Source organism: Tauraco erythrolophus, chromosome 17, assembly GCF_009769465.1.
Source record: "Tauraco erythrolophus isolate bTauEry1 chromosome 17, bTauEry1.pri, whole genome shotgun sequence".
In the NCBI taxonomy this organism is placed as follows: Eukaryota; Metazoa; Chordata; class Aves; order Musophagiformes; family Musophagidae; genus Tauraco; species Tauraco erythrolophus.
Genome location: NC_141481.1, coordinates 8,823,526 through 8,844,465, shown reverse-complemented (window position 1 = coordinate 8,844,465; position 20,940 = coordinate 8,823,526). Strand labels below are relative to the sequence as shown.

Here is a 20,940-nt window from a genome sequence, read left to right as displayed (position 1 = left end):
GAACTTCAGCATGAAAACATCTGTCATTAGCACCTCTGCCTAACTCATCCTTTCCTCAGATTCTTCAAATATTGCTTGACCCACGGTAGGAAGAGCTACACCAATAGCACACAGCACTCTGCACAGATTCGGCAAGCAGACACAGCAAGAGTCTGCTCAAAAGACTCCAGGTCACACTCTTGACATCCTGAAGGCAAGCAGTGTACTAAGTAGTTTTCCCCCATTATTTTAATATTTGGGGCTTCACAGAACTTTTCAAGAGGAAATTTAATAAAAAGTACTTGCTAATCCTTCCTTTCTACATAGGAAGAATTACAATAGATTAATTTCAACCTACTTTAACTACATTTTCCTCCATTAAGTCAGTTACTAAACTTCAGTTTATCTACTTTCTGTTTCTGAACACCTATACCTCATATAGCTTAATACAGCAAAATGGGAGGCTGAAAAGTTTCAAAACATGTGACTCTCCCCTTCTACAAAGGCCTCTTCACAAGTTCTCATTTTTGCAAAACAATAATGTTCATTTATGTAGGAAGTCAAACACTCCAATTGTCTTCTACACAAAACCCACTAAAGTCATAACGAACTACAGTCCAGATTTCAAATAGGATTTATAATTCTGCATCATTCTGCAACTTCCTTTCCTGGCAGGTTAATCTTAGCTCCTGTGGTTATTTCTTGCTTGCTTCAGTGAGAAACAAAACTCATATCCGACAAAAGAGCGGGCAAGAAGAAAAACCCAGCTCAGAAGGGGTTTAACCCCATATTAGTTTAAGCAAGTCATTGAACTTTACTTTGCTAATAATCTTGGAAACACACATAAGAAGAAACTAATAATAAAAATAAATAAATCTTAAGTTAATACTAAGACCTACTTATTCCCTCTTGTCTGTGAGAAAGATTAGTTGCTGTGGAGAAAGATTGTACAGTAGAACATACTAGTATCATTTCAGACAAATGTAACAACTAAGGAAAAGTAATCAAGTTAGATGACAATTTCACAGCTTGTTTTAAGAAAGATATGCTCACAGAGACAAAAATCACTGTCTAAATGTGAAGAATCAAACTCTACTTTCATTGCTCAAAATAGTTACCCTCTGTGAAAGAGTTAAAGTATTTCAGCCAATCTCTAGGTGCATTCGCAATGTAGAGGTATCTAAAAACACTGAGTAACGTCATAGTGAATCTGCTTGCTGACATAAGGCACATAAATCATCTTTCACAGTCTTTTCTTGAAATTAGTAAGCCTACTTGTATTTAACCAACATTCTGCCAATGTTTTTCTACAAATTGAGGAAAAGTTGCAATTTAATTGATGCAACATAAAACACATCCCACTTTACAACACTACTGACATCAGGCTATAGCTAAAAACCACATGAACCCCAACAAAAACTGATGATGCTACAGTTTTAGAGTACACAAAAGTAAGAATATTGTTAGTGATCTCTTAATTCTACAGTTTTGCTAACTTCTGTTTTATTGGCACGTAGCCAAGTATTCTCCAACCTAAATACTATATTTTAATATACATTAAATAAATAATAACGATTTACAGGCACAGAGTAGAAAAGCAAAGCAATCTCATCCTGCAACCTAATGATTTTTTTTTTTAAACTTAAAATTAGCTAAACCACATCAGGCACACTGATGTATAATTGCTTCAAAATACATCTAGGAACTCAACAAGAAAAGCAAGATAGATTAAACCAGGAGCCACAATCTGCTCTATTAATATTAAAAAAAGACTCAAATGGGCATCACAACATTTGTTTTGAATACATAATACAAAACCTAGCAAACATACTGCCGAGTTAGTTTTATAAATCTGAAGCGATTTAAGAAAAACAGTCTAATAATGGTCAGTTTAGTAAAAAGACACAATAGACACAAGTTCATTAGAAAACAGATTTTACATTTGCACAACAAGCAGATTTGCTAAAAACAAGTAATCGATACGGAATTTCCAGCCGTGTTCCACACTAGCAGCAATAAGCGTGGATCAATCAGTGTTTTAAAGTTAAAATAGTACTAAGCTTGACAAGAAAACACACACAGAAGTGACAAGACATACCAGAAAACATCTAAGAATTTTGATGATGTATTTATGGAAATAAAACAGCAATTGTAACTAGGCAGAGACTAGTTTATTCATAGCAACTAATAAACACTGAGTCATTACCTTAGTCATTGTCCTCTTAGTTCAACATGTATTCTTTCCTCCACTTAGGACACAGCAGTTATTTTCAAAACAGACCAGACAAAGCATGCTTCTTCAAAGAAGTCACTACTTACCATAAAAGCTAAACTCTCCAGAATTAACAACATTCAGAGAACATATAGTTTCTCTACAAGAAGAAAAGAGTTCTCACCTGAGTGCATATGTATAGCCAGTGTTCTCTGGCAGACATTGGGGAGGAGTGTACGTGTGTAGACGTGAAAAGTCCATGTTGACTGTTTCAAATCATACTGTAAAAGGTGAAAATAAAGTAATGCAATGACTTGAAATTACGGAAAGTCAATGTAAGAGCCCGTGCACTGTTCAGCCTGTGTTATGAAGTACTGAAATAAAAATGCTACTGTTACAGGAAGTATGGAGCACTCAATATTTCAGCAGTATTACTGCTAGTGCTAGATATCCCTTATCATTACTGCCGAAAGTTCAGCGCATTTCTGACCACAACTTTCTTCATGATATTCTATTTTCAGCTATAGAAATGTTCCAGTTCTCTGGAACATTACTGTAAGATGACCCAAGCTCTTCTCACCACTACACTACACCACTTCCATGGGAACTAACTTGTGCTAGCACCCCCAAAAGCTAAACATAAAGATTTGAAAGACTACATAACCATGCTTTCAGAGACCTCTTCACAGTGCATTCTGCTTTGAAAGCCCATTAAGCAAAGCACAGGCCATTCCTTGTGCACCAAAGTGTAACACAGAGGAAACCTGAGAAAGTTTTTACATATAGTCAAATCATTTTACTCTACAGCCTCTGAACACCATCCACTAAGCAGCAAGGGAGTTTTCTTCATTTCACATCAAATTGTAATATTATCAGTTAATTTATTCTTGTCATGAAAACACTGAACACAGACCCTAGCAGAAGAGCCAACTGCAAAATGACTCACATGGATAGAATTACGTACATTTTCCAGAGTGCCATCCACTTCCAAAAAAAACCTAACAACAAACCCAAAACTAACTCACACTTGTAAAACTTTCCATGGGGTCTTTGAAAGGTATTGTAACTTTAGGAAGAAAACAAAAATAGATGTTGTCATCTAAGAAACTTGTGGAGCTGCATGGGTGACTACTTGCGGTATTACATACGATTTGACTTTTAAGTTCACAATATTTGCAAAAAACCTTGAGCCCTTCTCAGTTTAATTAGCCACAGGAAAAGTTTTGCTTTTCTATAAAAGATTCTTTGATAGTAGGTTATTTGTGGTTAACACACACCAATTTGGCTATCCTGGATTTTCATGGTTAGCAAAGCAGAATCCTGGCTATTTTCAGATTATCTATGGCTCCTGTTTCAGCAGCAGTAAATTGTGCTGACATGCCTAAACTAAGGTAAAAATATCCCTAGCTACACTTCAATTCTTGTAATCAAAAACATCAACAAATATTTCATTTTGGAGATGCACTTTGCTATATTGAAAAGTTTTCTTTTGTATGGCTAAATATACATAAAAAAATAAACAAAAAGCACAGAGTAACAGGTACAGATAGTAGCACTTCAGAAGGAAATCTCTACACATAACACTGAAATGCTCTTAGTCTACCTGTAGCCTTCAAACCCTGATGTCAATAAAGTCGGAGGATTTTTCCATTACTACTGAAGACAGAGTTTCCTTCTTGTTTTTAAAAATCAAAGCTTGCAGGCATAAACATTGTAGCTTTCTGAAATGCACCTCCCATGCATTTATGGGGTTAATGAAAAATAAGGTCTCTCACTTCTGCTATTTATAATATTAGACTGATGTGTGGAGTAACATTTCCATTAAGCAATCTTTCTCTCAACTTCACTTGTCCCAGAGCCACAATGCTTTCACTGGCTCGTGTATAAAATTTGTTGTTTGTTTAGAGGAAGCTTAAACCAGTAGCGCAGAAGTATTAGCAAAGCCGTGTAATTCTCTTGCTAGAATAAGCAGCAAATGCTGCTAGAACACTAACAATGCTCTGCCATACTTTTACAACAAATAAGAGCTCATTTTAGAACACAGCAAACAAGTAACGATTCCCCAGGAATGAAAGTGGAAATACAGTGAATTTCAAGATGAGGGGTGTTCATAACACCAGATAGCACTTGTTTTAAACAACCGCAAAAGAGATTTCTCAGACATATGCCTACTGAAATTTAAAACTATGATTAAGGTTGACCTGTTTAAGTTGGTCCACACAAATAGAAAGATTTTGAAACCATAAGCTAGCGAAACCTCTGTTTAGTTTCCACTGGAGCTATCTTGATTGGTCAGCACACATCATTTCATCAATGAACCTAGTTTTTGACTGGCAACTCATGTTTTTGAAACCCAGCAATATTTCCCACCTGGAAAGCCAGGCTATGCAAGTGAGCTTTCTGGAGCTACCCAGCTCCTCCCTGTGTCTCTCCTACCCACATGGGCAGGGCGAAGGCAGACTGTGAAAACCAACATACCGGCTCAGTTTCTTTCCTGTTCTTTTCCCCTTCCCCATCAGTTCCCTCTTTACTTGATTTCTGAAGAAATCAAATGCTAGAATTTACATGCTATTTCAAACCCTGGCAAATAAGAAGTATATCAATAAGTCAGTATTAGATAAAACACGTACTTGACAGTGGCATTGCTAACTGAAAGGCTGTGGAGGTGTTTCTGTGTCGGTCTATTAATAGCTGGTTTTCATAGCACCAAGAGCACTGGTAAAGATAACAGGTTTGCCATCTAAACACCACATAGTTAGAAAGCACTCTTAGAAGAGTTAGGGGCTTGGTTTGATTCACTGTTTGTCTGATACTCTAAAATTAATTCAGACTCAAAGGAAAAAACACTTTCACTCAATTTTTCAAAGCAACAAAACAGCTTTAACTGACTCAAACAGAACTTGAAAATAATCTTCAGAGATAACCACCATCACTTTCAAAAACAGGCATCTAAAATTTACTAAAACCGGGCTACTAGTTCAACAGTTTAATTTTAGTTATCCACTTCTTCAAAACAAAATGCACAATTCAAACCATCAACCCAATTTATTTAGAGACATTCTACATACTTACTACAGCAGAGCTTTAAACTACAGAAGAGACCAGGGGTGGGTGGAGGACCACTACTCCTTCTAATTTATTCACTCATGTTTAACAGCACTCCACCTTTCATATGTTATTTCTTCTCATTTATGAGACTTTCATAAACAACTGGAACAGAAAAAGAGAGATGCTAATAAAATATTCCAGAAATTTAAAAGCACAAAACTTGGCAGAGAACCTCAGAGGTAGGCACAGTACTTAGTTCCAGTTGAAACACTTCTGGGTGCCAGTGCCCAGCAGATTTTCAATTTAGGTACCATAGATCTGTCTAAGCTCAGATTCATGCAGGCTTTTGGCATCAGCTTTGCTGCAAGCATTCCTGGGCCGAAACTTAGTAGCCTTCTTTCCTTCCTCAGAAGCCCATAACCATCTATTTCTAAGTACTAAGGGATGCATAGTGAAAGAACTCAGCATGTAGTTGCACAAAAAAAAACAAGTAATAAAAGCACATTTCTAAGACAACCTAAAGGCAATTAAAGAGAAGCACGCATTTCAGCTAGAATGTAAATGGACAATGGAACGCACCTCATCTTAAAAACTAACTTCCATCTTCCTACAGAAAAGACAGCTGGATTATTTGCTTTGTTGGGGAAGGAGACAACAACCATCTCTCCTTTGCAATTCAACTGAATCTCAGTGTTACAACAAATCAGCAGAGTAGAAGGGCAGGAGAAGACACAGATTCTGACTCGGCCAGAACACAAGGGAGCACAGGGACTCCTGTAATCAGTGAAGCAGTTTACCTTTGCACAAAGCCCCTTGGCTGTCTCCAGAGGACGTGGACATGAAGCATCCAAGCAATACAAGACCACACCACTACCCCTTAAGTCTGTTTATCTGAAAATCACTTTCAGAATGAGCCAGCCTCAATGAAACCCTAGTACTGCTGCAGTAAACTTCCTGGGTTTCATGGAAGGTGATGAGATGCTCTGATGGTGGCCTTTAAGCACAGAAGCATCACAAGAGAGGAAGCAGCACCAAATACACACTACAAGGATGAACCCTCACTTATGTCTTTTTGGGTATATAAATAGACTTCGACCAACACACTATCTAGGCATTTCCTTAAACACCCTTTGTCACAAAGGAAGTGGTAAATAACCATTTCACAAACAAGACTCTGGTGGAGCAGATAAATATTCACCAGGAAGTCTGTCAAAAGATGAGAAAATTTGCAAGAAAGCATGTCTTATTTTTCACATTACAGGGGATAAAAAAAATTACACATTTCAAGTCTTAAAGAGATGTTAGTAGTACTGCTTCAAGTAGAACCTATTCTATCCTTATCTTTTAAAGCAAATAAACTGAGCTTAAGTCATGACGATTTAACACACTAATGCCAAATAAGCTAAACAGACTTTTGAGCAAATCATTAATAATGATGAAACTGGAGCATGCAACTCTATCAGTTCCAGAAAGAACGCTATTTTTACTCATAATTTCGAGTTTTAATTTCTACTATTATTCAGAATAACCAATAAAATTAATCTTTTTGGGAAAAAAAAAAGGCAAATTCCTAATTAAATAGACTCCATGAAGAATTTTTTCACATACCAAAGTAACTACTAGTTTAAACAGGCTGAAGAGCAAAGAGCTCCAAGCTAAATCAACATTTTATTAAATCACACATTCTTAAAACATTAGTAATCCTTTAAAACAAAAACCCAACAGCAAACAAACAAACGAAAATCCCAAGTAATAAAATTCATGTTTTAAACCAGATGTTGTCATCAAGTATTACAGCAAAGATCCCCAAACGCAGGTGTCAAAACTGTAGCGCAACCAACAAAAACCCGAGGTTCTTCACAAAGCAGCAATACTGCATGTTCACGTTAAGTAAGCACCCTTCGAATGTTGCTTAGAAGAAAGGCTGACAGAAACCAGCCACACACTCAGCTACGGCGCGACAGTGAGCGCATCTGTCATTGTTTGCACACCCAGCACCTGAAACACCGCATGGCGACAACACCGAGTCATTTCACAAGCCAGGAGCCCGCGGACCATCTCACAGCTCACACACACACAGAGTTCGGCGCGCGAGCCTCACCGGGCCTCGGCATTTAGAGGGATGCGGCGCTTGGCTCCAGGCCTCCCCCATCAGCCTCGACGAGCCGCCAGAGAACCGGGCAGCTGCCGAGCGCCCCGGCAGCTCTGCCCGGGAAAGGCTCGGGGCTGGCGGCTCCGCTCGGGAAGGGCGGCCGGGGCCCGGCGCCACGGGCTGCAGTGCCCGGGAGGGTCCGGGGGGCCGCGGCCGGGCTCAGGGCGCGCTCCCCGGCGGGCAGGACATGCTGTTCCATGCCACACCGCGGGAGCCCAAAATGGCTGCCCGGCCCCAACAAAGCCCGCGGGATCCGGCGGCTCCGGCCCGGCCTCCCGGCGCTCCCCGTCACTCAGAGGCAAGGTTTGAATTCACTGGCCGCCGCCGCCTCAGCCGGCCCCCGGCTCTTAACCCCTCCGTGTCCGTGGGGACGCGGTTGCGGAGGGCTTACTCCGTGTGCACACGTCATTCGTGTTTATTTTAACTATAAGCTGACTGGCAGATACCAAAAGACATATTTTACTTAATGTCTCGCGTTCCTAAAACGTTTCGCTTGCCCACTGAAACACCCCCAATATTGATTGTCTAACAAAATGACATCCTACCTACCCTTCACAGCTACGCCTAAGACGTCCACAACTCGCAAAATCACCAAGCCACGAGTCGGTCAAGTAGCACAGATTTAAGGAGACAGATGTACACACATATGCCGTATTTACTAATACATCAACGTAAAAAGCTTCCTAAGCTTCTCCATAAAACCCCCCGTACAGATCACTTGCAACGAAAAAGCCTGCAGCTCACCTCCATAGTATTATTATGAAAAATCAGCAAATAGTAGTGCACCCTCATGGGTGAGAGGGGAAATTGAACGCTAAGATTAACCAGGAAATACAACAGAAGCATTAGCCTCTAGTAGTCGGTTATAAAGCACCAAGAACGTCTTTTTTTTTTCTTTTTTTTTTTTTTCCCCAAATGTTCAACGAAGGATTTCACTTCCTTTTTGTGAAATGTGAAACTGAAAACCAGAGAATGGGATGGGGTATTGCAAGTACTGCAGAAACACAAAACCTGGAATCTTTTAGCTAAGATTTTCCTTTCCTGTAACATATTATGAACATTATTAAAAAAAAAAAAAAAGACATTATTAAGGAAAAAAAACCAACAAAGAAACACAGAAGAAGGCAAACCCAGTGCTTTTTCTTTCTAGCAGACATAAAAATACCCGAGACTGTTTAGAGGCAGTGCCTATTTTCTGACAGTTTCATGTTTCACCCCTGCAGTAACGGAAGAGCAACGGAACGTGACCACCACGTCGGGAACACAGCTCTGCCGTCTCGAAACGAGCACCGCACTGAAATAGCCTATTTTTCAGTAAAACTACGAGCACTCACTCACTCTGCGAGAGATGCCAAGCTCTTTTCCAGTAAACCCCTGCCTGTTTAACAACGCTTTCCCCACAGAAGCAGTTCACCGACACCGGCTGCCCCGAGGTGATAACAGACGGGGCAGTGAGGACACACCTGGCACTGCCCAGCACCGGACCACAACACCCATTACAGCACGCTACCTTTGCGCCGAAGCTCCGCAACTGCAGCGAGCGCTGGCACTCGAGCACCCTTATCAAGTCTTTCTCAATCGGAGTGGAAAGCTGCAGGTTTATAGTTACTTCTGACAAGAAAATGCTCCCAGTGCCAGGTCAAGAGGCAGCCAAGCAGGCAGGCGGCTACGGCAGAGATCTCTCTTACCTTCCAGCTTAGCAGCGCCCACCCAAATAACTTCGGGCCCTGAGGAGAGGTCAGCACCTGACCCAACAACTCCAGTCCTCCCGCCCTGCTGCCTTCCTTGGACTACTCTCCGAGCTGAGGAAGAAGCCGATCTCCCCGCCGCCCAGAGAAGGATGTGGACCGAGACCCGACGCCCCACGGGCTCCCACGCGGGCAACTGCCTAAGGCGGCCCGGGCCACGAGAGCCCGCCTTGCCTGCGGCCGGTCCGCACGGCGGGAAGCGGCGGCGGGCGGGCCGAGGCGGGAGCAGGCGGCAGCTGCCGCCAGTCAGCGGGTGACGGGGGCGGCTGGTAGCGTGGCAACGGTCGGAACAGGCTGGCGCCGAGCTGTTTGCCAGCCTCGCCCCTCGGAGGAACCACGGAGGAAACGCGGCCTGACCCCCGAGGGGCAGGGGAAACCCGCACCCGCCTCACCGCGGCCGCGCGGAGGGACGGCCTTCCCCTCACAGGGGGCGGCGGAGCGCGCGGGCCGCACGCACGCGAGGCCGGGGTGGCCGGGGCGAGGGTTACCTGTCGCCGGCGGAGCGAAGCAACGGCAGAGCCGGCAGCGACGGCCGAGATTGGCGTCACCCCGCCCGCTTTGCCGAGGCGGCTGGGAGCCCCCGCCCCGCCCCGCCCCGCCCCGCTCGCTGGTAACCGCCCCTCGCACGGCGCTTCCCGTCTCTTCGGCGAGATCCCCCCAGGGGCGGCACCGCCGCGGCTGCCCCGGGGCCGCCCTCCCTTCCTTGCCGCGGGCCCTTCCCTGCCTCCGGCCCGTCCCTCCGGCCGCAGCCGCCTCCCGCTCCGCAAAATGGAGCCATGGGTGTCTTTGGAGTGAGAAGCACTGAGGAGACGGGGAGAGTAACCCCTGATTTTCATTTCGGCCTCGGCTCCTTGGATCCTCACTTTCTTTCCTCATATTTCTGCGTTGCCCCTCGCCGTTTCCTTCCCACTCCCTGTTTTTTGGATTTTCTTTCCCTTTCGCTTGCCGTTCTCCTCTAAGGCTTCTGGCGCCCACACAACGTGCCCAGGCGCTCGGCGGGATTGAAGCTCTTCAGGCCCCGCGGCGCCCAAGTGAGCGTCACCGGTGCCCACGCCGGCCACGGTAACCTCCGGGCAGCCGCACGGAAAAGAAGAGTCGCCAGCCTGCTGGCAGCAAAGAAGTCATGGCATGAAACAAGCCCCGTTGTTCAAATATTTGGAGAACGTATGCAATTATATTTCAGTTTGAAATCTGTGTCCGAGGCACGTTTTGTTAAGTCTTCCTGAGCCTCCAGTTTTCCTGCCGGCATCGCAATGCTGTGGGCTGCAGGCGACGACGGTTCAAATGGCCGTAAACAGAAGAATAGGGAATATGTCACTGGAGAAAGGGTATTCAGGCCCAAAATTGTTATTTACTTGTGTGTACGAGAGAAATGACTCAGCTTGCTGGGAAAGACTAGGTAATGCGTGTGTAATTATCAAATAAATAAACGGACTCTCTGTACTCGTTTGAATACATAATGGATAAAAGCAGCTAATCCTGAAGAAACAGAAAAGGATGCAAAACAAAGACATCCACGTAAGACATTAGCTGATGTCGACATAGCACTGATTTTAGGTAATTACCTAAATTTTAAAAAAGCTGTGTTCTACGTGTGTGAAAGTTTTAAGATGCGACAGCCAAAGCTGAGCTGATCCCAGGGACATCCAGAATCCAGCACATAGTGTGGTCGGATGCGCAGCCCCTCACCAGCTGCCTCCTCCCGGCAGAAGGCTCAATACTTTGCAGGAGGGTAAATCACCTCACTTTTCTGACCACCCCTTCTCTTTCTGTGCTTACACTACACCTGTTTTTCTTGTCTTTCGATAATATTTAAGGGCTTCAGATGGGGCAAAATCACTTCTTAGTTTAAATCTCCCTGAAATTCTTCGGTGATAGAAGGCCAGGCCCTCTTGGGTATATTTCTCCCCCCGTTCCCCTGGAGCCCAGCCAGGGCAGGCTGTGCTCTGCGCTGGCAGGACGAGGCATGAAGCACTCCCTGGGCATTGCTCCAGCTCCCCGGCGCTGCTCTGACTTGTCCCAAGCAGTTGTTTTTCCGTCAGGACCAGCCAAGAGGCTGGAGGAGGATGGCTTAGACTCAGTTTTCCCTCTGCTCCTTGGCTGTGAGAAGCAATAGAGCCTTTGGCTTGCAGGATTTAAAGGAAACTTGGTTGAATGTACGAGTTTTGTTACAAGAAGCAGGTACATATAGGGAGTTAATTTTTCCATGTTTCCGAAGAAACTGCTCTGAGGCAAACAAAAATTCTTTCAAAGCTTTTCAGCATCCAACAATGAGTTCTGAACATAAAGTGGGCTCACTTAATTTTATTGGCTAAGCTGAATTCTGCAGAAAAAATGGTCAATAAGAATAAAAATTGATCATATTAAAAATGTTTCCATTTTAACAGCCTAGAAGGTGGTTAAGAATTTAGGAAAAACAGCTTTCTTAACTGACACCAGGCATAGGGGAACTGCAATACAAGGCCAAACCAATTCAAGGTCCGCATCTCTTTAGGTCTACCCCTTCTTTCCTTCTCTCCCACCATGATTCCCACTCCCATTCCCCATGCGCTCCTGCACTCACCCCTAGCAAACGGGTTCTGCTCTCCGTTTCTGCCCTTGCTACCAACTGCAAAGGTACAGGTCCCCACAGCGACTGAAGGTGTGGACGGAATGTGACAGAAACCAGTGCAGCAAGGTGTTTCTGACGGGTAATACTGGGTACTGGGCACAGCATGCTGCCGTGCGGGTTGGAAAGGGTGAAACGTTGCACTTCACAGGGCTACGGAGGGCCAGCGCTCCATGGGTATGTAGTTCTCCAGTGCAGGGATACCTGGAAGCACCATGTGGGCTGGGAGATTGCTGAGCATGGAACAGTGCTGTGCGATGGGGCAGCGAGGGAACCAGGTTGCTGCTTCAAAGAATGAAGGTGGTGGGGTTGGGTAAGAGCTGAAGTGAGTCACAGGGAGCTCAGCGGCAGCCTGGGGAGGGACACTGGGGTTGGGGCATGGTGGCAATGTGTGACAGGGATGTGCCGGGCAAGGGGGATGCTGTGGAATCATTCCTTAGCGTGAGGAAGTGTGGTGACCTTTATGTCCAAGCTTGGGGAAATGGTCATATATACACACGTTAGTATGAAAATCACTTAAAGTGTCTGGAAATCTGATTTCTTGCTCATTAAAGAAAAAGTTTCTCGCCATCTGTATGACACTTTATGGTTCAGCTGATGAGGGCCCTTTCTCGGCACCATCATTGCTGTCAGCCAAAGGCAACGGGTGCTCCACACAGCGCAATTAGGTTATCAATTACAAGGGGCTGCAAAGCACTCCAATTCAGTTTTGCCACTAGTCCTGCCACCGTCCTGACTTACAGAGGATTTCAGACATTAACGAGCAAAGCCGATTACATCCAAGGCAGGCGGGCAGCAGCCGTCCTCCTCACAGCCCTCACCTGCTGCTTCAGCTCAGTTACTGCTGTTCGTGAGCGTCCCTGGGGGACTGATCTCAGTAAACGGGCACAAGCCTGTTAACTCTAATTTTTGTTGATCCTTCAGCTGCCTAATAATGAAGATTTTTTTTTGCTATATTTTTCTTTCTCTTTTTTAAATCATGGTTAGAGCTTCACTTGAAGGGCTGAGGCACAGAGCAGTCCATATGTATCCACCAGGACCAGCTCTGATCCACTCCTCTAGCCAACAGTTGCTTATCTTGCCAAGCACTGATCCTAACACAGATTCTGCAAATGAACCAGAAACGTGGCTCCTCTCAAATCAACTACTTATTTCACAGGCCAAGATGCTATTTTATATTTTGGGCAATGCTCTAGTACGTTTGTGTTGTGCAGACACAGGACTTCCCTCAAGTCAGACAAAGCCTATGCATTGATCCATCTGAACTCTAATCTAATCTATAATCAAACTATAGCTATGATATATAATAACATAAATTAATTAATTAATTAAATTACAGTATAATAACATAACTATTATGGGTATATTACACTATAATAGTATAGCTTCGCTGTATTTTAGTATAATAGTATAGTAAAATGATACTATATCCTATACTATAATAGTTATTTCTGGTTATTTCCAGTTATAACTGGAAAGATATACTCTAATAGCTATAGTTCCCTCTCTATAGATTAGCATTCTCACGGGTTATAACGGGAGGTTAGTCTCTGGGGAGCACACTGCATCCGCAAGCAGACAAAGTGCATTAGTGCATCTTTACGGTGTGCTCAGATGACACAGCGTGCTGCCAGCCACCTGCAGACAGTCTACAATCTGCCTAAAGCATTTCCGAGGAAATCTGCTATAAGGAGCCACATGGATTACAAGCGGATGGATCTGTGAACATACTTAACCTCCTGTCTCTCCTAAAAGTGCTCTCTGATGTATACTTTAAGTCTAGGTGTCTCATTTGACAGTCAGTGCCTTCCCATTGTCTAATGAATTGATTCTATTTAAGGTAGTCAACAAATATTTAGAAGATTCTATATTCAGTTAGACAAATGCATGCACTTACCAGAAACTTTGTTTTGCTGAGAATCCAAGTCCCAGGGTCCTCCACAACAGGTCTTCTAGCTTACAAGGATGAAACCAGAAGCACATCTGTTCGTCACAGGAAGGGCAGGGCTAAAGCCTGCTTATCTAGAGTCTGACAGTTCAAGATAACTATTTTACCTTAAAAAAATTGTCGTTGCATATATGAATATTTCCTAGTAACATTATGCAATGAATGCAAATAAAATCTATTACGTATAACAGCTGGTCTAGCAAAATAGAAAAAAAAAATCATACATTTCAATTATGTTACTACTGATGTAGCAAAAGGTTGACACAGAGAAAGTTCCTTCTCGAAGAAAGTAACTTTAAAACCCAGGCTCATACACCATCCACAGGAGGCTCGGTAATAGTACTTCTCCATAAAGGGATTTTAAAAATTTGGATTGTGGAAGTGGAAGTATGGTGAGCTATCAGCTGGGTCGTCATATTGTTGAAGTTCAATGTCCAGAACACTTTCTGACAGAAGGACGCACTGGAGGATACCTAGTTTGTCACACATGCATAAACAAGATCAGGTCACTGTTTAACACATCCCTCGAAGGACTATTAGAATATTCAATTCACAAAGCTCTCCTGGCTCTGAAGAAAAAATTTGGCTTGTTGGATGATGCGGAGATTTTTCCTGGGGAGGGATCCCACAACGGCCTGTTCTGAAAGATAACAAAACGCTCAACATATGCAGAAAAAAAATTTCCCAGCTTACTGCAGATAGCAAGCTTGAATACTTCAGCTCTTACTATTTGTGTACCAGCTCTTACTGTTTGTGTTAGTAAGATTTATTTGGTGGACTTTCAAGAGAACTTTACAGCAAAAACAGGGTTAGAGAGTTCTTGTTGCTGAAGCAAAACTATAGGTTGCGCTGGAAGAACCTGCTGCTCTGCAGCACTTGGTTTGTACTTTGTATATTGTACAAAGTACAATGAACATCGTAGATTTCAAAGTACAATGAAACATTGTATTTTGAAAACAATGTTGAATGAACAGTCAAAGGGCTGTGCTAGGATAGTTACGGAGTCTGTTTCCAGGCCAATTTAAGTGGCTTTTTCATCATTACTTAGACTAAGGAAACTGTTTCACAGAATCACAGAATGGCTGAGGCTGAAGAAGCCTCTGGAGAACATGCAGTCCAAGCCCCTGGCCAAGCAGAGTCAGGCAGAACAGGTTTCCCAGGACTGTGTTAAGTCAGGTTTTTGAATATCTCCAAGGTGGGAGACTCCACAATCTCTTCATTCAATTTAATGTCTTCTAGAGATTTTTATTTCACTCATATTGTGCCTTCTAAGAGTTTCAGCCAACCCTCCAGTTACGGTGGGTTACATAGTTAATAGCTATTAGTCAACTAAAATGCTGCTTAATACAGCAATGGCTGTATTTTGGCTTTTCATGAAAAGACAAGACAACTTCAAAGAGCGTACATATGATCTAAACTGAGTACACTATTTTACAGGAATGCAAAATAGCTTTTGGATCCATAAGAAACTACTTGATTATTCGTCATCATTAGTATTATTGTCCTTTTTGGTAGAATTTTCAAAGCAACCCAGTATTTTGTGGAGAAGTGGTCATGAGTCTGCATGACTTAGCTTTTAAGCTAGGAATAAGACTTGTCTTGCACATCTAATCACTCTCAGATGTTTCTTTGAAAATGCAAGTAGATATTGCTGTAACAAATCACCGTGGTATGGTTAACAATTATGTCACAAGTCTGTATAAAAGATAAAGTTAGCTCAGAAGGACAAACCAACAGAAGGACCTCATACAGGATAAGGACTATTACCAAACCTCACTGAGGCTGTTTTTAGATTTGATACAAAGTCAAGGCACTTACGAGTTAGAAGCCAAAGATGACTTTTTGTCCATAATAAAGATAATAAAATAAATAAATAAAAAAACACGGCAAAAAACCCCAGGATCCTGATTTTCCATGATTTGTGTGTACAATAAATAGCGTGCTATTCCACAATGACTTAGACAAGAATCTAGGAGCTTGCTTACTTTATTACATAGCTGAGAATATAAGATGACGCTAAAAGTTATACACTTCAAAAGTCTTTTAAAAAAAATAAATCAAGCTTTAACCTAATATTGGAGAATTTCATTTCAAAGTAATATGCAAACAAATGTTGCTTGCTTTCCAAGGCACAACAGTATAAACATAAAAACTGCAGATGCAATATATTTAATATAAAAATATAAGTTCTCTTAATCTAAATGACAAAACAGATGATTTCCTCCCGTGTATAAACCTTAATTTAAAAAAGGTTAGTTCTATTCTCAGTCATGAAATGTAATACAATGACAATAAAAATTCTTCCTTTAGTGACACCTACTCAGAACACGTCCCTATTATATCAGCATAGTAAGTGTGAGTACTCAAAACATTATTAAAATTCTGCTGCACTATGCAAGAGAAGTTTGGCTGTTTTTTTTTTTTTTTCTGATAAAACTGATCCTCACAGACCTGACTCTGCAAAGTCTGAATATTATCCAGAGTTTGAAATGCTCCTTGAAAGATTTGAGTCCTGACTGAATTACATTAATAACTTTGACATTAGACTATTACTTTGTTAAATAAATTCTTTCTCAATTATAAACAGTGTCAAATTCCTGAAAAACATTCCTCCTTTAAACCTTGTATCTGAAACATTTCCAATGCCAAGTGAATTAAAACATTGTTTTATTGCTAGCAAATACAAAGAACTGTTCAAACGGCAAAGAACATAGAGTTGTGCCAATCTGACTTTTAAATGATCTAACGGTGAACTTACAAAGAAAAAACCAATCTATTTATTGCTCAGCCTTTCTTAAGCAAATGAAAATACAAAAGGAATCCAGATCGTACAGATTTCACATACAATTCACTGAAAGGACTTTCAGCATTGATTCATAGAGCTGATTCTCTGGCTGACTGAATGTGATGTAGCAGCTGATCACAATACACTGGCGTTCGATGCTTATCCACAACCCCTTCAATTTCTCTCATGAGCACTTCTGGACATAAAACGCTTCCTTCTTTTAAAACTTCTGTAAAAGAAAAATATGTTGTATAAATCATTATTCGCTCTAGGTTTCTCTATCCAAGTTCCCTCAAGGTAGCTGAAACCTAACCTGGAAGTTGTTCTTCTCCAAGTTGCACAGTCACCACAACCTGCTTCCTCCCTCCTTTGCTGAGGACTGTATTTTGACATTTACATGCTTGAATGCAGACTGATATGCTAATAAATTCCAAAGAATCCATCAAGCAAGCTGGAGTATGGTCACACCCTGCACTGGTTAGTGTCTATGCTCCAAATCCTGTTTATCATCTATAAAGTCTTCTAACACATCAGATGCACTGCTATTTCCCCTCTGGTCAGTCCTAGATAAAGCATTACATTCTGCATACAGGTAAAAGGTCTGAGCTCACACTCACCGGATCCCAAAGGAAAGCTTCCAGCCTGTTCAGATTAGCCTCTAGTTGTATGTGCTACTTTCATACAACACTTGAAAACATGACTTTAAAAGCACTGTTAAAAATACATAGAACTGAAAGTCTTACCTAGGACTGCATTTTGGGTATTTTGATCCGGGTCATCGAGATGTATCAACAGTTCTTGGTACAGAAACTCAATATGACTTTCCATTGCAGATTTCACATTACTGTCCTTTAAGCATTTAAACCAATTAGTTAAGGTTTGAGCAGCTGCCAGTCGTACATCACATGAAGCATCATCCAGACGCTTTAAAACTTCTGAAAAGGAGCATATACATAACCGAATAGCACTGTGAACAGCAAAGTCATCTTTTGCATTTCAAAACTAAACATATTTTGTCATCATTGGAATTATTGTTGCATTTATGACATATTTCTGTCTTTTGAACATTGCGAATACACGTAGCACACTGTTCCTAAAAGCATGCAGTGCATTGATTGGATTGTTACATTGTCAAAAACATTGAAAGAAATCTACAAAATTATTTAGATCAGTTGAACATTGTCTAGCACTCTTCCTAACAAGGTACTATGTCTGTCTGTTAATTCAATATAGAATTTAAGTTATTTAATGCTCTATAAAGCACGGTATTTCCATGAAATATTACTGTTTCAGTGAATAACTGCATCACAGACTGTTTAAATATGCAAGATGCAAAGATATACTTTGACAATTGTCTGATGATGTATTTCTCCAAAACACAAATGTTTGTTGTTAGATTTTCTACTGTGCCATGTAACAAAAAGTACCAGTCATTAAGATGCCGAGTTTGGGAAAGTCTGATTTGTTTGTATATACCTCTGAGAACATAAATTCTGTTGCACAGTATAGACTGTATTTGTCCCGATTCATTGTTGAGCATTTAAACATTATCCTAAGAAGCATTACAGATAATAGCTCTATTTGACATTACAGCACTCTAGAGCAGGCTTTTCTTCTTCCTCTTTTTTTTTTTTTTTAAATAAAAAACTCCAACCCACTACCGATTCAGGTCTATTTATGGTGCAAAGAAACGGCTTGCTCAGCAAGGAGAACAATGTGACCACCATTTATATAAGGAATTACTGTTCTGCTTTCACTATAGTTAGAACATTATTTCATATAGTCTAAACTAGGAAGCAATGCAGATGAGACACTGGCAAGCCTCGCACAGACAGTAATACTGAGTGAAGTTCCATCTAGTGGTCTAACGCATAATAACGCTGGGAATACTTCTCAGTTCTGCTCAACTGGGAGGGAGGGCATTTCGAAAGGACATTAACTGGTCTGCAGTACAACACCTCAATGAAACGAAATACTGCAGTTGAAAAGCTACTACAGAAAGGCCTTGCAAGAAGCAAGTGCTGTTGGAGTCACACTCAACACCTACTCTAGTGTTTAACACCTTGATTTTCTAAAATGTGTATCAGTCTCACCAGTTTAAGACCATGTCCTGGTATCTGCAGGATTAAGACATTAAATTGCCTCTCATACACAAAAATGCTGCTAACGGTATGATTTTGTGCAGCACTTTACTTTTTCCATCTCATAGAATCCTTAATATCTATAAAATTGCTCCGGGGGAGAACTACCCAAATAGTTAAAACACCAGATAAGAAAACATAGAAATAGCATTAGACTATGTGAATGGGAATGAAGTAAGCATGTCTGAGAAACTGAGTCTACATAAAACCTGTTCCTATTTTCACCTCAAACTGTTTAAGGGCTTTTTGCTTGTTACATGGGATTCAAGCCAGACGACACAGTGACACACAACAGTTTTGTCATTCCCCAGCCTTTATTGGTGCTTTCAACGCTACCAGCTGCAGTGAACCTGCAGGTGAGTTGGACAACCTGCACAGTGAATCCTAAAGCTATACAGTGAATCCGTCTACTGCTCCAACAGAATTCTTTTCATCCTGGAAAACTAAGCTAACCATGATACTTTAGGTAAAAAAGCAGCTGTAATTCTTCAACATGAAGATCTTAATTAAAACAAAATTAAACTTTTACACTTACCTGTGTAAGTCTTGGTAAATTTATCTTCATCAAACTGCCTCCCACAGACTTTTAAAAAAACACCAACAATACGACAAGCCATCAGTCGAGTAATTTTAGAATCTTCATCCATAGCAGCAATAACTTGGGGCATTAGCCCATCTTTGACTTCTAAAATCTACAATTAACAGGAAAAGCATATTAAAACCAACAGATTTTCAGTCACTCTAAAACAATATGCTCATTGGTTACATCAGTTACCATTAGGTCTGACCGATACTGGCTTACTTAATTTAAAAAGAAAAAGTTCACTGTAAAAGTTCACCTAAAAATCTTGAAGTTACACAGCTCTGGTTTTGCCTCTAAGCAAGTTTGGAAAATGAAAATCCACCAGTCGATCGTCCAGTTCATGAATGCTCAGTATATATGCAGATGAATTTTATGTAACTTTCAAAAGCTTTAAACTCACTTGCCTTTCTATTTAAACAAACCTGTTGGCAAGACTTTAAATAATTTGGAGATGAGGATTATGTGTATGTACCAGTAGATGGTGCTCTTATTCTAAAAGGAGGCTTTCAAATAAAGACTTGTACAACATTTTCGTAAGTTCATAATTTGACTTTAACCTGTACATTCTGTATACATTAATGCAAAAAGGTGTTAAGGCACTGACTCAGAAAAAAAAAGGTGAACTAGAACAGTAGTCTCTGATGTAAATGTTTTCATATATTGAAATCAACTAGTTACGTGTGTTCATGCAGTTTGTTCAATTAAAGTCTGTTATAAAGACAACAATGAACATTTGATAACATTTTAATTCCATTTATTTTTTAAAATGCCCTTATATTTAACATATTTCCAGTGCATCATTTCCAAATGCCATTTTTGTTAGCAAAAAAACTTCAAAAAACCCCTCAGATTCAATTAATCCTTAATAACTAGGGTGGGTAACATTTCTTTAAGTATACTCCTTGTTAGCTCTCTATTTCAGTTTCTACAGATATACTTAAAGTTCCATCTCAAGTCCTCCTGCCCTTTCCAGGAATCTTTTAAAAAGAGTTGGTCTTTTTTTTCCCTAAATAGGACTCCAAGGCAACCAGACAACTTGTCTTTGCCACATGACACAAAAGCATGCCCTGGCTAGCTGCAGTGCTGCTGCACAGGCGCTCGCTAGGGGTTAAGTAATGTCAAGTACCCACGTTGTTGTGCTAATAGTGGTCAGTATTTTGTGTCACAGAACTGACCTCGTGCTAGAACAAAGATCTACAAAATTTAATGATGGTGTGTTCTACAGCTCACTGTATTGCTGGTCTCAAGTCTCTTACCAGGATATCGTTGTCCCTCCACTACTGATTCTTTCAATTATTGATACTCGATTACAATTAATGAATTTTATCATGAAACTATATGTCCATCTGAAAATATTACTTACAGTAAGGATTTATTCTTTTTTCCCCTTGCATTTATTTTATTTTCCTGCCTAAGATTCCCAAGTACATTTGATGAGAAAGAGAGAATTTACCTCTTTTGGTGAAAGCATTTCACTGTGAACAAGAGCCCAAAGGCATGATACAGCTGTAGTGCGGATGGCAGCTGCTGTTCTTCCAGCATGCCACTGCAGATTAGGAGCCAGTATGTCCTTTATCACAGTCTCAAGGTAGCTAGGGAACAGCCTGAAGTCAAAAATAAGAAAGCAAAATAAAGGTTCATGAGAAAGTGATAAAGAGACTGACAGGATGTAAAAGAGAATTTTCTCTCACAAAAACACAGGCAGAAAAGGAAAAAAAAAAAAGGACTCTGTGAAA

The 20,940-nt window shown here is 41.2% G+C and overlaps 2 protein-coding genes across 13 annotated transcripts in view; both read right to left on the bottom strand.

Moving 5' to 3' along the window:
* The window catches only part of SUN1 (Sad1 and UNC84 domain containing 1), a 35,188-nt gene extending 21,439 nt beyond the window's left edge, over positions 1 to 13,749 (bottom strand). For 4 of the 11 annotated variants that reach the window (XM_086622579.1, XM_086622586.1, XM_086622587.1 and 1 more), the window contains exon 1: positions 13,645 to 13,749. In XM_086622579.1, coding sequence (XP_086478705.1) covers positions 13,645 to 13,730 — 86 coding nt within the window. In that variant the 5' untranslated portion in view covers positions 13,731 to 13,749. Of the gene's footprint in view, positions 1 to 2,375; positions 2,473 to 6,036; positions 6,422 to 7,340; positions 7,384 to 9,079; positions 9,097 to 9,627; positions 9,674 to 13,644 lie in introns of those variants that run through there. The other 7 variants (XM_086622580.1, XM_086622581.1, XM_086622583.1 and 4 more) reach the window with 7 other exon arrangements.
* Positions 13,750 to 15,677: 1,928 nt separating this feature from the next.
* DNAAF5 (dynein axonemal assembly factor 5) overlaps positions 15,678 to 20,940 on the bottom strand; it is a 28,771-nt gene continuing 23,508 nt past the window's right edge. For both annotated transcript variants that reach the window (XM_009988501.2, XM_086622260.1), the window contains exons 10-13: positions 20,658 to 20,808; positions 19,157 to 19,313; positions 17,224 to 17,415; positions 15,678 to 16,709 (exon numbers count right to left, since the gene is read on the bottom strand). In XM_009988501.2, the coding sequence (XP_009986803.2) occupies positions 16,570 to 16,709; positions 17,224 to 17,415; positions 19,157 to 19,313; positions 20,658 to 20,808 (640 nt within the window). In that variant the 3' untranslated portion in view covers positions 15,678 to 16,569. The remainder of the gene's footprint in view (positions 16,710 to 17,223; positions 17,416 to 19,156; positions 19,314 to 20,657; positions 20,809 to 20,940) is intronic.